This window comes from Calonectris borealis, chromosome 6 (assembly GCF_964195595.1).
Source record: "Calonectris borealis chromosome 6, bCalBor7.hap1.2, whole genome shotgun sequence".
Classification (NCBI taxonomy): Eukaryota; Metazoa; Chordata; class Aves; order Procellariiformes; family Procellariidae; genus Calonectris; species Calonectris borealis.
This window is the reverse complement of record NC_134317.1, coordinates 21,338,357-21,355,374: the sequence shown is the minus strand read 5'-3', so window position 1 is coordinate 21,355,374 and position 17,018 is coordinate 21,338,357. Positions and strand designations below refer to the sequence as shown.

The following is a 17,018-nucleotide window of genomic DNA, read 5'->3' as shown; positions in this document are numbered from 1 at the left end:
TAGTTAAAAGATTTCTCTGGTATTAAGGCCAGTAGTCTCATGCCAGCTCATTAAAATGAAAAGAGACAGTGATAAATATTTGACTCAAATACTGGTTAAGTTCTCAAATTTAAGCATAATTTCAGTGTAAAACAGTCAATGTTGCTATACAGAATTCACTTTAACCTCTCTTTTCATGGCATATCTTATATCATCATGTTCATTAATGCTTAATCTTTTTCTTGTCATGGACAAATTTAAGTCTTTTTACCAAGAGGAAGAGGCCTACAGGAAGTTGGAAAACTTTGTTGCTTGTTTAGTGAGATAAAAGAAATTTGAGGGCAACAATGTTGGGAAACAAATCAACCAGCGCTAATGCTCCCCTCCCCAGGTGCTTGCCTGATTGACTATGCCTAATGACTGCTTGTGAGATAAAGAAGTTGTCAGACCTCTCTTATAAGATTAAGTACCTCAAATATAAAAAAGGTGTGTTTTCTTTTTTCTATTTGAGGATTGCTTATTGATTCCCAAACTTTAAGATTTACTAATATCTTATGTCCTTGTGCATGGTTATGGTCTTACAAAAATATTCCTGGTTAACAGGTTGCAGAGGCTGTAGACTCAGGCAGAGCCCTTGCAGCTTTAGCAATGGTAGTTTTACAAGTTACAGTCTTCTTGCTGGGTTCTGATCTGTATATATGCTTAGTGTTTTACATTGTGTATTGCATTTACATGGCAAGGTTGGGAGGCGGGGATGACTGCAGAGGTGGCCTCTATGAGAAGAGACCAGGGGCTGCCCCTCTGCTGGACACAACCAGTTCCAGCCAGCTCTGAAACGGACCCACTGCTGACCAAACTGCTGACCCACTGAGCCACCCAGTGTAGCAGGTGGTGCCTCTGTGATAATATATTTAAGAAAGGGTAACAAATGCTGCACAGCAGCTGTGAGAGGGAGGAGTGAGAAAAATGTGAGAGAAACAACCCTGCAGACACCAAGGTCAGTGAAGAAGGAGGGGAGGTGTTGTTCCAGGCACCAGAGCAGATATTCCCCTGCAGCCTGTGGAGAAGACTAGGGTGAAGCAGGTTGTCCTGCTGCAGCACATGGAGAAGACCACGGTGAAGAAGATATTTTTCTGCAGGGAGAACCACGCCAGAGCAGATATCCACACTGCAGCCCATGCAGGACCTCATGCCGGAGCAGGTGGATATGCCCTGACGGAAGCTGCAGCCCATGCAGGAGCAAGATCCTGATAGGAACTGTGACCCGTGGATGACCCATGCTGGAGCAGTTTTTGCTGAAGTATTGTACCCCATGGAGAGGACCCATGTTGGAGCAGGGGAAAAGTGTGAAGAGGAAGGAGCAGCAGAGATGAAGTGTTATGAGCTGACCACAACCCTCATTCTGCATCCCCTCTACACCGCTTGGGAGAAAGGAGATAAGAGTTGGGAATGAAGGAGTAAAGTTGAGCCTGGGGAGGTGGTTTTAGTTTTATCTTTGTTTCTCACCATCCTACTCTATTTTTAATTGGCAATAAATTAAATTCATCATCCTTGAGTCCGTTTTCCCCACAACAGTAATTGGTAAGTGATCACGCTGTCCTTATCTTGACCCATGTGCTTTTCCATCTTATTTTCTCCCTGCTGTCATATTGAGGAGGCAGAGTGAGAGAGTGGCTGGGTGGGTGTCTGGCAGCCAGCCAAGATCAACCCACCAGACACTGTGAGAAAACAAGGCATTTTTTTAATCTGGCAGTTTGGTAAATTGATTGCAATCGTTTCACCAGGAAAAAAAGTTTTTATTCTTAGTCTTGCAGTGTATAAGTATTGGTATTGTAGTACAAATTTTTCAGCACTGGAGAAAAATGGGAAAATAATACATGAGACAGAAGTGGACTGGATTTTTTTAATGGGTTTTCTTGGAAGTTTTGTGAGCCTTGTGAAGCACATTTTTGGTACCTTTTAGTACCAATGGCACTGGTACTATGTGGCAATGCTGTAATGAGCTTCCCCTCTGCATTCTTATAACAATAGCTCTATGGTAAAACTACTGGTTTGAATGTATGAGTTTATTTTAAAAAGCTGACATAAGCTTTGAAATAAACAATAACGTGAACAAGTCTGGATGCTTAACTTATTCTGCAAATTCTTGAAGGAAACCAGGTGAGGTTTTTTTTCTGTTTTCTATAAGTTATATCTCTTCCTGAGTATGTGTTATTCCAATTAAGAAATGCAGAATCTATTTGTATTTCAAAGGATGAAACAGAAAAGTATTTTTTTGCAATTCTGTGGTCAGTAGTTAGCAAGTGGGAATTAACTGTGGCTTTTATCTAGGTGCTGCTTATTTCTTTTCTCAGTTCACATACATGCAACTTACACAAAAATAAAGCTGTGTTTTGAATTCAGGCTGGTTGCTATTTTTCCCCTTCTTGTAAACTGCCAATTTTGCAGAGAGAATTTAATTCAAATCACTTGGATTCTGACAGTCCTCAAACGTTTTTCATAGTTCCCCATCTTTGAAAGCTGCTGAATAATTGCTTGTCTGTAGAAAAAAATAGTGGCAGAGTTCTTGAAAGGGGAGAGCTCTTTGACATGTTCTCTTGATGAGTTGCAGCAGCACATGCCAGAAAATGCAGTACAAGTGAATGAAAAAATATACAGAATGATTACTTGATCCTCAGGCTAAATTAACCTACTCCACATTACCTGTATTAAATCTGCATTGAACATGTATAGTAGATAACTAAATTAATCTAAAAATTTCCTACTTGGAAGTCTGATTACTTAAGTCTAATCTTGAAATGGAGGGGTTTTTTTTAAATATTGGAAATTTCCAAATTGTTGAAATAAGTTGACTGAGAAGTCTTTCTTGTCTGTATAGTTCATTTTTTATGTGGATCTTTCTTACATGCAACTTGAACTTACTGTATTGATTCCATCTGCTTTCCTTCTATCTCATCGTTGAACTAAAATTCCCTGCTTCTAGAATACTTAAAACAACACTTTCCTCTAATTTTAAACAACTTAATTTTCAAGATTTGGAAGAAAATTAACGTGAAGTAGTGGCATTGTGTAGAAATAGTGTTTTATTCTTAGTGGTACGCCTGCTTTCTGGTTCTTCTATTTGAAGTGTATTTAAAAAAACGCAAACAAACCAAAAAACAGGGAAAGTGCATCTTGGGATCTTATAGATAGGTTTGAGTGATATCTTTAAGTGATGGACACATAATGTTTGACAGTTGGGAGTTGTGAATTCATTCCTGCCTATTAATTTCTTGTGGTTTTACATTGTCAAATATACCAGATGTCTAAATTTATACTTTTTATTTTAGTTTACAGGTATTGTAATTTCAAGAAATGCTGTGACCTATCTGAAGAACACCTTTCACAGAAATTTTTCTCTTGTGATAAATTTTTAAAACTAGAATGGCTTTGAAAAAAACACCTAAACTATTCAAGAAATTATTTTTTCACTGGAAACTTTGGAAGTTTAGCATTATTGTATTTGTCTTTCTGGTATTTTTATTTTTATTACAAAGAGAAGTGGGTGTTCAAGATTTTAAAGATGAAGCAGGGATTGAGCCAGTTATTGGAAAGAAAAGTCACGTATTAGGTCTTGTGTTACATGCTATGAACAATATCAAAGGTGCAAAGCCAAAAATGCAGATAAAAGCACCTATCAGGCAAACTAAAATTCCCGGAGAGAGACACTGTTTGTCAGGACGCTATACTGCAGTGGAACTAAAACCCTTTCTAGATCGACCCCTTCAAGATCCTAATGCTCCTGGAGCTTCTGGTAAAGCATTTAAAACCATCAACTTAAATTCAGAAGAACAGAAAGAAAAACAGCGTGGAGAAGAAAAACATTGTTTTAATGCATTTGCAAGTGATAGGATTTCTTTACACCGTGATCTTGGACCAGACACTCGACCTCCTGAGTATGTTGAAATATGTATGTCCTGATAGTTGAAAAACTTGTCAGAAATGCAGACTGCAAAGTGACTTGAGTTCAGCATTAGGTGATAGTTTAGGAAATTCTCCCAGCTATACACAATGATTGGCTGTACGTAATGATCCACAGTGCCAAAGTCAAGAATGTTTAGAAAGGTTCACTTCTTTCATGGTTTTGAATTCAAAGTAACTATATTTAAATAAGGTTTTCTGCTTTTGCCTTTAAGCTACAATTTCTGAGTGACTTTCTGGAAGCCTGCTAAGTTTTACTTAGAAGAAAACTAAAAATGTGGTTTAAACTTTTTCCCAATTTAAACGCCATTCCCCCCTCCCCCTTTATTTTTTTTTTTTTTTAGTATTCAGTGTTAATAAAACCACCAGCATAATTTAATAAATTAGGAACTGTAAACTGTTGAACAAGGCAATGGAACATCTCAGCAATTGAAAAAAATTGAAAAATTTTATTAATGAAGACTGTAGGACTTGAGTAGAGTGGGTTTTGGTCAGTGTCAGATTATATGTTCTCAGCTATCTGTGTCAGAAGTGACTAACCTTACTGAGCTGCTGCTGGTAGTATGAATATCACGTTACCTGTGGTGCAGCTCACAATAACCTTTGCTAGAGCATAACTGGCGAGTTTTCGCCTGTGTATTTTGTGAGGCAATGGCTGTGATAATTATCTTGGGGAGTCTTCCAGGCTCTAAAGTTGACAGGCAATAAACAGTAAGCGTGAGCTTATGAATACGGAAGTGTTGTCTTGTCATCTTGACTTGCAATTGGATTTGAAGTTATGTTCAGAATACATCAATCTTGAAAAACTGTGAGTTTAATATTGTTTCCCTTGAATGGGATATGCTGCCCAAACTCTTAAGAGTTTGAGTCAAAACTTTTTGTCCATTTTGTAACATTTGACACTTTCTGATCTCCAGATGTATTGAACAAAAGTTTAAGCGTTGCCCACCATTGCCAACCACAAGTATTATAATAGTTTTTCATAATGAAGCATGGTCCACTCTGCTCAGAACTGTTCACAGCGTGATGTATACATCTCCTGCCATACTGCTAAAGGAGATTATTTTGGTGGATGATGCCAGTGTAGATGGTAAGAAGTCTTTCTATTTTCTCTTGATTTTTTTTTTTTTTTAAAGACATGTTAGGGTGGCAGATAAATTGGTTAAAAGGGGATATCTCTTTACCACCATTAACACATATCATGGCTCTAAGTGGTTTTGTTCCTTTCTTTTTCTATAAAATAGTTCTCCCTCATCTTTTTTTCATAAGGTAGTCAAATATGAAATTCTTGTCCTCTAAAAGGTTTTTAAACCCATTTCTGATTATTCTAATTCTAGTGCTGCTTAATCTGCGTAACTGGTTGCATGGCAAGTAGCTCTGTAATTTGTGCTTCAAACCAATTACAGTTTATAGAACAAAGTGTCCAAGGATAAATCGGCCAATGCTTGTAGCAATTTACATTTTATCATAGTGATTGTCTTTATACAAATTAATTTCATTAATATGAAGGGCAGTGTCTTTCCTAGAAAGTAAAATTATTCAATGGAAAAATAGTCTTCAATACTCAAGCTGACTGCCAAAAATAATTGAATGTATACTGAGTGTGATCACAAATGCAAGTTCAAAAAACATTATATGCATAACTTTAGATTAACATGTCTGTACATACATGCTTATATTAATGTATTTACACTTTTTCAAAGTCTGTATTTAGTATACACACTTGGATGTGAAGTATGTTCAGTACAGTTTAATAATAAGGATGGGCAGAGGAAGGAGGATGATGTGGGATGTTTAATGAGGGATGTGGAGTTGTTTCTCAAATTTTGCACATTTAAACAGTTTTTTGTATAGCTTCTGTTCCTATTGTAAATATTGTAGCCTTTGAAAACTGTGTGTAAAATGTGCCATCATTAAGGAAAAAATTGGCATGTTCTGTAGATAACTTGAGTAAGTAGGTACATGATCCGTTTGCTCTGAAAATGGATTTTGAATTGATATTCAAACTGTTAGTATTGCAGAGGAGATGTACTAACACATGTCCTTTCTCTTTTAGAATATTTTTAGTGTTCCATCCTCTGTTCTCTGCCAGTCACGTCTTCCTACACCCCCACTCCCAACAAAACTCAGCCCCTAAAAAGTCAGGAATTGTTTACTGCTTTGATGTTGAGGTCATTCCTGGGATTAGTGTGAATTGTTTATCCTGTTAGTTTAATAATGTAAAATTTTAGGCAGTGGCATGCATATAGACTGAATATCCTGAAACTGATTTCTCTTTCTAGAATATTTGCATGATAAACTAGATGAATATGTGAAACAATTTCAAATAGTTAAAGTAGTCCGTCAAAAGGAAAGAAAAGGTCTAATCACTGCACGCTTGTTGGGAGCTTCAGTAGCAACAGGAGAGACCCTTACCTTTCTGGATGCTCATTGTAAGTGTAACCTGTAACTATGTGAGGTCTCGTTTATGACACTGTTGTCTTTGATTTAACATTGCAGATTTTTTATGAATTATGAACATTAGCAATGCATCATCTTTCCTATTGCTATTTTATATTATTGAAAGTATAATTAGCAATGCTATTTAAAAGCAGTGCATATTGGCTTGCTGTGGGCATGTTAAAATATTCCCTGTGTACTACTTTGTAGCCAAGTAAAATTTCAGCGCTTGTTCCCATTTTCTCCATAGGTGAATGCTTTTATGGCTGGTTAGAGCCATTATTGGCAAGGATAGCTGAGAACCCTGTCGCTGTTGTAAGCCCTGATATTGCTTCTATAGATCTCAATACTTTTGAATTCAGTAAACCATCTCCTTACGGGCATAGCCACAACAGAGGAAATTTTGATTGGAGTTTGTCATTTGGATGGGAGTCTCTTCCTAAACATGAAAATAAAAGAAGAAAAGATGAAACCTATCCAATTAGGTAAACATAATTTGAATAATATTTTAAATCCTTCGGTTTTCATGTTTTTTTGTTATGAACAGCAGATTATAAATGAACTAGTATGATCAGAAGTCTTAGCATCTTAGATGGTTTTTGTAATACTTTAATAACCACATTGTACATTTTAAAGCTCTTGTAAAAATATAACCTCCTTAAGACAGTAATTGCTCTGCATTACCTTTCTTCTACATATACTAGGAACATAATAAGCAATTTCTATATTTTTTTTTTTCATCAGGAGGGCGGGGGAGGAGGAGGATTATAAACAGTTCTTTTCAGAGACAGAACCACAGATTCTGGCTCCTCATTCATCATCCTTGAAAGGATGACAACAAAGGTTCAGAGCACCACAATACTACACTGTTACAGTGGTGCATTTGAAAATTGTACGTGCTTTGGCCGAAGACAGGTTACTGGTCTGGAGGAGTAATAACTTTGCTTGATATCCTCCATACAGGGAAAATATGTTATTTTTCCTGATGCTGTCTTTTATACCAGCAGTCATTAGTCTAAACCATTTGTTAATAAATGAAAATAAAACTGTCAAATGAGACTTGATGTGGGCAGATTTAATTGCTTGAGGTATTATCTATGCCAGGAAAAGATATCAACGTGGTGAAACACTGACAAATGCATGGAAACTTCCTAGAACAGTTATACCATGTTTTTACATCTATATTTAAAAAAACCTACCTATTTGAATTCTGTCTTCCTCAGTAAATTTCTCTTTTTGCAGAACACCTACTTTTGCTGGAGGGCTCTTTTCAATATCAAAAGACTACTTCGAACACATTGGAAGCTATGATGAAGAAATGGAAATATGGGGAGGTGAAAATATAGAAATGTCTTTCAGAGTAAGTTTAGCTACCTAATTGGTAATGGTCTCTACACTGACAGTGCACAGGATTTTTGAGGACAAATTAAGGTTTTGACTTCTCTGCTGTATCAGCCAACTAGGACACGGAAAATGAATTACTAATGACCTATGAAATAAAATACAAACATGCTCACTAAACTGAATTTTTTTTTTTTTAAAATGTGTTTAGGATTGATAGCTGAAATGTACATTTCCAGGGTTTTACCTGATTAGGAAATTCACTTATGGTACGCCTGATATATGTACTCTTGCTAGTGGTTTGGGTTTTTTTCTGATGAACAATAACATTGCTGAATTTTTTTCTATCCTCTTAATTCTAATTGCAGTGCACTTACACAAAAAAATGTTATTATTAGGTATGGCAATGTGGTGGACAGTTGGAGATCATGCCTTGCTCTGTCGTTGGCCATGTCTTTCGCAGCAAGAGTCCCCATACTTTCCCTAAAGGCACTCAAGTGATCACACGTAATCAAGTCCGCCTTGCAGAAGTCTGGATGGATGAATATAAAGAAATATTTTACCGAAGAAACACAGAGGCAGCAAAAATTGTGAAACAAGTAGGTGGTGGTGGTGGTATTAGAAATCACACTTGCTGCATTGAAAGTTTTGGTGAGCAAAAGTTATTTATTGACAAAATATGTAAGGATTCTAGATATTTTAATGAAAAGACAGAGTTCAGTTTGCTTAATGCTGTAGCCCCAACAAACATGAAAAACTTAAGTGTTTGGGTGGTGATAGTGGTGGTGTGTGTGATGGGTTTTTTTTTGATTGGTAGGGTTTTTTCATAGATTCTCTAAAATCCTGGGTTGTTTGCATTGAACACCTACTGGCACTACCAGAAGAGCATGAGAAAAGCTACTGAGCACAGAAAATGCAAACTAACTTGGAGTGAGAAACATAATGTCTCATTAGTCTCAAAGTGCTTAGTATTTTTACTTAAAAAGCAAGTTTTGTTCTTCTTTAGCTGCAGAATAAAGCTTATTCAATGATAGATATCCATCCTGTCTCTATCTGCTTAAAAACTTAAGTTAAATTCAGGGGGTTTGGCTGTTGGTTGGTTTATTTTTGTAAGTTTACTGGAACTTTGGTCTTTCACTAGCTGGAATCTAGAGTTTTCTTTGAGAAGCTATTTTTTCTCCCTTTGTATGATAAATTTTTGTGAATATTGTGTCACTAATAGCATTAGATTTCCTAAGCATGTGTAGCAGCTAGACAACTGAATTTTGTCTGGGAGATTCTGCATTGCACTGACTATTATGCTAATTATTTAATTAATCCAATTAATTAGTTCAGCTCACTCTTTTTAGTGAGATCAGTTAGCTTTGTGGCTGTCATCTTTATGGTCTTGTTTGTACTTTCCCACTTTATGGTACTGTGTTAAAACCCTCTTGGGACTAAGGATCCTTCTGTTCTTTCCATGTTGCAATGTATTTTTCTTGCACGTGCTTTGAAATGCTGTCGGCAGGATGGCAGTGGTGTTATGATCCCAAAAAACAAACAACAGTAACCGTAGTAGTATGGTATTTAAAAAAGAAAAAATCAACAACCGAAGCTTAAAACTTATTTAATGCTACAGTACAGAATGGCATAGTTTTATATGTACAAAACTGATATTAGTAATGTTAGCATAATTCTCTTCCATCCTTCCTTACTTCCCTTACTCTAACAGAAAACATTTGGAGACGTCTCAAAAAGACTTCATTTAAGGCAGCGTCTGCAGTGTAAAAATTTTACCTGGTATCTCAGTAATGTTTATCCAGAAGCATATGTGCCAGACCTGAATCCTTTGTTTTCTGGATATGTAAGTGTAATTATTTTCTATAGTCTTCCATAATCCAGGAAGTTTGCTAATCTTTTGTGCTACCTTAGCCATAGCGTTTACATTTCAGCTATCATTAAATGCTCTAGGGTTTTCTGTCACTACTCTGGACAAAGAATCTCTTCTGCATACCTTGCTATTTGAATATTTTATAGTTTTGTCAATGGTGATATGAAATTTAAACAAAGCTTCTTAAGAAGTAACAGTAGCCTTGCTTAACGGGATCTTGCAACCTGCTGAGATAAGCAATGTTCTGCCCATCACTAACAGTTAAAATGACACAAAGTACTAAGCCACTGGTGAGAGATTTCCTGAATTATCAAGGTAAATTTAGCTTTATATAGTAAGAAGTCAGAGAGAATAGTAAGAAGTCAGAGAGAATTTTTAGTTCATGTTAATGAGGAAAACTGGACAGCTGTTTGCTTCTCAAAATTAGGTTTATGATGAGGAAGATGTATGTTTATAGTTATACATAGATTTTTTTTTAAAGACCATTGCATTTCCTCTGCCAAATAACTTCTTAGATATTGCATTGCTAAAACCAACAAAATATTAAACAACTAATAATTCTTAGCTTGAGCTGAATGTGAATGTTTAGCACTTCCCCTTCCTCCAATTTTGAATATTTTATGTGTATCTCTTCAAATTGCAATTTGAATAATAGTAACCTTGTATACCAGTAGCCTAATAATTCACAGTGTGTGGCTGTAGACAACCATAATGTAGTTACTAGGCTTTTGGTTAGAAAAGATTAACTCTGAGAGGCCAGGATTTTTAGATTTGAGCATAGCAGAAAGTAAAAATGAACTAACAGCTGTCATTATTGTTAAGACAAAGGTTAGGTTTGTATGCAGGTGAGACAGTTTAATTTTTTGTCATCCCCACTGAGCTTCTTTTTTTTTTTTTTTTTCTTTTTCTGATAACACCCTTTAGTTAAAAAACATAGGTAACCACATGTGTCTGGACGTTGGTGAAAATAACCATGGTGGCAAACCATTGATTATGTATGCTTGTCATGGACTTGGAGGAAATCAGGTAAAATATTTGATACCTGATTTTTATGACCTGTTCAGCTGTAACTTTACCATATTAAAGCTTTTCATTTATTTTAGACAAATGGACTAATTTTTAATATGCAATTTTTCTCTCTCTTTCCCCTCCCCCCCCCCCCCCCCTCTTTTTTAAGAGTTAATTCCTAGATATATTGTTCAAGGAAAATTTCATACTGCTCTTCATGTTGTGTCCCACCTCTAACGATTTATGTTCAGCATACAGATTCAGATTTTTACACAATTGCACTGCTTCACTTGATCTCTCCCTTCTGTGCAAAACCTTTTCATCCTACCCTTACTACTTTCTTGTAAGTGTTGTCTTCTTAATTCTTCCTTTTCTTATGCTTCCTCCTATTGCTTCTTTCTCTGTCACCAGGACTCACGCTATCAAGGAAGATATTGGTGGGAATCCGGCTAATGGGAGACCAAGTGGCCAGGCCTGAGCCACCTTCCCTATCATGCTTGCAGCCTCATAGTGTGAGGTCAAAGTGGTCTATCCTGTACTGGCTAATGCAAGTGAATAATATGATTGAACTTTTCCAAGAAGAGTTCTCTTTGATGCATAGGTCTTGGAGGCAGCAATGAGTGCTCTGTTTCTTCTACAGTATGACTTGCAATACATGTCAGATACTCAATCCTTCAGGCACTGCTGTAATACTAATAAAAGTAACATCTTCTTCCCTGCCCAGAAATGAACACTTATCTGTTGCCGTAAAGAGTTATTTGGGGAATAAAGTTTATTAACTATAGATCCTTAATAAGTAAAGGTCAAGAAAGGTTTAAAAATTTTTGTTAGAATACAGTTGTAATTTTTCTTTTGTTTTAATAAAATCTTCAATTTTAAAAGCCATCCGTTGATGGCACTGTGAAAACTCAGACACATGATCCTAGTTAGTTGATGCTTTCCTAATCAGTTTTGTGGTAGATGAAATACTGTCTAGATTAACAACTACAGCTAACTATGTTAGCTGCTTCTAGCATTGAACTCTTTTTTTTATTCTCTTGTGGTTTAATACTATATTAGCCTTTTCACATTGTCACAGTCATTAATGCGGGAACACTGTACCAAGACATTGTATTAAGAGATCTGCTGTATGCTTCTATTGTCATCTCTCTCTAAATTATCTTGGACTGTACTAAAACTCTATGCTTTCAAGTGTTGTGTATTTTCTTTTTCTTCCTGCCATAAAATAACAGTCTGAACCCCTTTAAATGCCAGCCGTCAGAGAATTTTAATACAGGTTGTGCTTGTAATGCTCAAGAGATGTGCATTTTTGCTTACTTAACCCTTCTCAATACAATACAATGTATTGTATTATGTTCTTTACCAGACTTTAGCAGTGCAGGCGGAAATTTTCCATGCTACCTCTCTTCTTCGTCCATTTGTGTGATATAGGAGAAGGGAGTTGAAGAAAGAACCTAGTTTTCAGAGTTGAACATCGACTATTTATCATTCTTCCTTTTTACAATATTCTGGGGCTGGGAATGTGTCCATCTCAATAGCATCTCAATATCCAAAATTAATCAAGTTTTAAACTTTGAAGTCGTATTTTCAGGGCTCGCAGAGATTTTGGGGTTCAAAAGATAAATCAGACAGATTAAGTCAGATTAACAGATTTAAAGTAAATTATTATGTCTGAGAGTTAAGTGACTAAGCAGACCACTCCTATCAATACCTGTTTCAGGGAGTAATGTTGAGTAATTTAAAAGTAAAATTTAAAATTTTAAAGTAATCTCGTCAGACACTTATGAGTGAGATACCTGTTTGTCCCTCAGTGCTATTCCCATTGATGCCAAGGCAGTGAGGAGGCAGAAGCTGACCAGCTGGACAGATAGTTGAAAGCCACAGAGCCTGGTCTTAATAGTCAAAGGAAAGATATGGTGAAGGCAGCTGACATATGGAGCCAAGAAACAGCGGTAATGGGATGTAATGATAGGAACTCTACTGTTTAATGAGGGAGAAAAGGAAGAGACCAGGATAGTAGGGTAGGACAAGAGGTATAAAAGGACAGCTGTGTCTGTAACTGTTAGAATTAAATCCCTGTTAAGACTGGAATTATAGCCTGGGATTCCTGAGCCTTAAGAGTACTCTGCTGCCAGGAAATAATGGTAAAATTCACTCACAAAATACATGTTAGCATTTATTATTTAGATCTAGCAGCAAAAGCTGACGTACAGCAATCAGTGTTGTTCCATGTGACAAATTTTTGGTTTTGATTGCTCTAAGAAAAAACAAAATCCAGCAACAAAAATAGAATACAAATTTCTAAAGTTAAGAAATGCCAAAATTTGTTACCCATGCAACTGTCTCTACTCTTCAGTTTGTCTCCTTATGATTCCTGGGGCAGCAAGCAATGAGATCTTGCATCGTAATGCATATGCACCAAATGTCATTTGCAATTTATACATTTAAGTACTTCTAAATATATTCCGTTGCATTAGTATTAGAAAATGCTTTTAGTTTTGTAAACAATTTTAAAGTGTGTACACTAAAAATCAGAGAAATGATTCTGTAGTCTCAAATTGTTGAATAACAAAAGAAATCTATTACTTTGTGTATTGGAATTTCAAAGGGTTAATTTAGTTTAATACTCTAGTTTGTATTTATTTACTGAAATTTGTAAAAATTGTTTAAATAGTACTTTGAATATTCTGCACACCATGAAATTCGACATAACATCCAGAAGGAGCTTTGTCTGCATGCTTCTAAAGGACCTGTGCAGCTTCGCGAATGTAACTACAAAGGCCAGAAAACCTTTGCTGTTGGAGAAGAGCAATGGCTGCATCAAAAGGTATTTAGACTGCGCAGTGAATTGGCATCCTATCAGTGATCTTTTATATGAGTTAATTTTTCATTTCCAATAAAAGAGAAAACCCTAACGAAACAAAACTCTAAAGCCAAAAAGGAGTATGTTTTATTTATGGGAGGAAAATGTAGATAATTTCAGCTTTTCAGTTACCAGACCAAAACTTGATGATTTCTCAATTTAAAATCTAAAGTAGAAATGTCACTTACAAGAACAGTTGATATCCTTTAGTGTGTGTGTGTCTGGGCATCCACCTGGAAGTCATTCCAAATGTTTTGTATCTTTTAAAATATTTTTAAAAAATTTCCTAACAAAACAAGTTAAACAAGTTGGCACTTGCATACTACTCATATTCCTTTGCTAGCCCCCTGCCTCTGCCTTACTCTTTTTAACAACAATGAACTTGTCAAAAAATGAAGAGTGGGGGGAAATAGCATGCTCATTGTTTGTTCACTTTCTTTTTTTCCTCCTTTTTTACCCACTTTAGGATCAAACTCTGTACAATGCAGCACTACATATGTGCCTTACAGGAAATGGAGAACATCCGAATTTGGCATCCTGTAATCCATCAGACCCCTTCCAGAAGTGGATCTTTGGCCAGAACAATTAAGATTTGAAGTTTATAGGCCAGGATCATTTTATTATAAGAAAAGATCCATTCTAAACTGTGATCATATATGTATACTGCATTTTTAAGTGATGCATACTTTAAATGCAAAATGTTTAAACAGTTTCTTTTCCCTCTTATTTAAGTTGGATATAAAATGTGTCATCAGAGATTCCCTAGGAGTCTGTTATACCAAAGATGATTGAGGTCCCAATTAAGAAAAATGTTTACAATATTTCTATGATAAGACTTTATACGTTGACCAATGATTCGTGGATCCTATAGTCCTCTTTCACCTTGGGGACCGTATGTATATTGTTTTTCCACATGCTGTAAGTACTTCTGAAGAAGACTAGTTTTCTCTGCAGAGTTTTGAGAAATTATTGTATACTGTCTAAAAACCAAGATGCTTTATATGTATATTTTTATGGTAAATTAGTTAACTTCATTTTTTTTTTTTAATCATTTACTTTACTCAGTGAACCTTTCTCAGTATTTTTTAAGCTCCCTCACTTGAAAAATTAAATATTTGAGCTTCAGGTTAAAGCCAAATAGGCTACCACACTGAGTTCAGCTTTTAGCAAGTCAATTTTTCTTTTGTAGAAGAAAAAAATAATTCTCACCGAAATATGTACGTGTGAATATTTTAATGGAAAATCTGCTTATTCTGATATTAATCTCTTTTTATTTAGCCAAAATTTTTGTGTAGGTTTTTTATATTTCATGAACTTTAAAATTTATGACGAAGTTATATTGTAATAGATTTCCAAGCTGCTTAACATTAACACATTTTTTTTCAGCATTTTGTTCATTATTGCTTTTAAATTACGTTATCTACTAAACCCACTTTTTTTCTTCCTTTAGTGATTTATGCAATGTTTAGCTAACAGATTTCTAATGTTATCTGTACATAATTTCTTGTGCAAACACTTGCATGTTGATTTGTTTTTTTTTTCTTGTTGTTGCTGTTTCCCCTTTTTACAAAGGACTGACCTCAGTTTTATCAGTCCAAGTGAGACCTTGGCCTTCCTGACTATTCTGCTAGCTCTTTTAATGAAATATTGTATTCTCGTAAGAATCCAAAAGTATATTTCAATAGATCATGTAGAGCTATGACTTCATAAATAGCCTTCCTTTGATTAAGTATTCAAAAATATGTATCATAGAATGATAGAATAGTTTGGGTTGGAAGGGACCTTTAAAGGTCATCTAGTCCAACCCTCCCCTGCAATGAGCAGGGACACCTTCAACTAGATCAGGTTGCTTAGAGCCCTGTCCAACCTGAACTTGAATGTTTCCAGGGATGGGACATCTACCACTTCTCTGGGCAGCCTGCTCCAGTGTTTCACCACCCTCATTATAAAAAATTTCTTCCATATATCTAGTCTGAATCTACCCTCCTTCAGTTTAAATCCATTACCCCTTGTCCTATTGCAACTGCTAAAAAGTCTGTCCCCATCTTTCTTATAAGCCCCCTTTAAGTACTGAAAGGTTGCAATAAGGTCTCCCCAGAGCTTTGTCTTCTCCAGGCTGAACAACCCCAGCTCTCTCAGCCTGTCCTCATATGGGAGGTGTTCCATCTCTCTGATCATTTTTGTGGTGCTCCTCTGGACCCGCTCCAACAGGTCCATGTCTTTCCTGTGCTGATGACTCCAGAACTGGACGCAGTACTGCAGGTGGGGTCTCGCCAGAGCGGAGTAAAGGGGCAGAATCGCCTCCCTCGACCTGCTGGCCACGCTTCTTTTGATGCAGCCCAAGATACAGTTGGCTCTTTCTGTGATTATTTTACTGGATGCACAGTTGTTAAACACTCTCCAGTGTCTTCATTGCAATCACCAATCATGCCCATTTTCTGACTGTGATTATTTCAGGCCTTCTTTAATGAAGGTAACTGTTCTGCACAAGAAATGTCCTCTTTAGGAACAGAGATGTATGCTTGCTTGAAAATGTCTACTTCGGGGTATGAATGCAAGATTAATGACCATCCCACCCTTAAAGCATCTAAGGTCACATAAAATTGCACTTTAATAAGGTAAACTCTATCTCATAATAAAATTTTATATTCTGATTTAGAGAAGACTTAATTGGTTTGTGCAAATTATGGAGGTTTAAAAATAACCTTAACTTTGCATGTGTTATGATATGGCAGGAAAATGGCTATGAAATTAAAATAATAAACTTCTAGGAAGGGAAGGAAGCAGCAGAATAAAGACAAGTAAAAGACTGACTGTTGTCTAGAAGTGCCAGTGTTGTTATGAAGTAGGAATGGGAAACATCAAAGGTAAAAAAGTACTTAGACTTTGCAGCTTGTCAAAAGAATTGTGTTGAACATCTATAATATCTATTCAAATGGAAGAAAATAGGAGGTGTAATAGCAACCAGCTTAATAATGAAATCTTTAATGATCTGATTCTCAAGAAAGGTGCACATAACAGTGGAACGTTGAGCAATAAGATCAAGCCTAGTTAGATGCAGCTAGTAACAGTGTTTTAGGAAATGCTTAGTATTTCCTTTAAGTACTGTACTCAGAAGAGGAGGGAGATTAAGGGAAAAGTCATGGCTCGCAAAAGGAAAGAAAAGTCAAATTTTTAAAGTGAAGACAAAAATATTTGGCTGCATGATCAAATATAAAGCTGAGAATAAATTTGAAGGGGTGGGTATTAAAGGTTGAATAGGACAAAATACACATATTAAATTTGTCCTTTTGTCCTGGTAAATAAATAATATCATTACAGGTAAGTGCTAATATATCTATAGAGTCTGGTGGATGGATGGATGGATGATGTGGTTTTTTTTTATTTCTAATGGGGGGAGGGAACCTGTCTTTGGTTAATTTAATAGTATCTGACTAATGAGTTCAGCTTCTGAAGAAAGGCAAGAAGAAATCCTTTCAGTAGTTCTGAGTTATCTAAAAGATAACAACTGAGTAAGCAAGACCAGCAAGAATTTGTCAGAAGCATTAACTTAAGCTA

General features: G+C 36.0%; 1 protein-coding gene across 1 annotated transcript; it reads left to right on the top strand.

The window, feature by feature from the left end:
* Window positions 1-718: 718 nt before the first annotated feature.
* GALNT3 (polypeptide N-acetylgalactosaminyltransferase 3) lies at window positions 719-14,103 on the top strand. Its single transcript, XM_075153106.1, has 11 exons — window positions 719-1,560; window positions 3,309-3,914; window positions 4,857-5,029; window positions 6,222-6,371; window positions 6,629-6,863; window positions 7,621-7,738; window positions 8,118-8,318; window positions 9,431-9,562; window positions 10,514-10,615; window positions 13,272-13,424; window positions 13,927-14,103. The coding sequence occupies exons 2-11, from the start codon at window positions 3,403-3,405 to the stop codon at window positions 14,047-14,049; spliced, it is 1,899 nt and encodes a 632-aa protein (XP_075009207.1). The 5' UTR covers window positions 719-1,560; window positions 3,309-3,402; the 3' UTR covers window positions 14,050-14,103.
* Window positions 14,104-17,018: the final 2,915 nt, after the last annotated feature.

What these genes read in the sequence shown, in the direction of transcription:
- GALNT3 (XM_075153106.1), top strand. Translation starts at nt 3,403, where the DNA reads ATGGCTTTGAAAAAAACACCTAAACTATTCAAGAAATTATTTTTTCAC. An exon ending in TACCTTTCTGGATGCTCATT is followed by an intron (nt 6,372 to 6,628) that starts GTAAGTGTAACC and finishes TTTTCTCCATAG; the next exon opens with GTGAATGCTTTTATGGCTGG. An exon ending in CAGCAAAAATTGTGAAACAA is followed by an intron (nt 8,319 to 9,430) that starts GTAGGTGGTGGT and finishes TTACTCTAACAG; the next exon opens with AAAACATTTGGAGACGTCTC.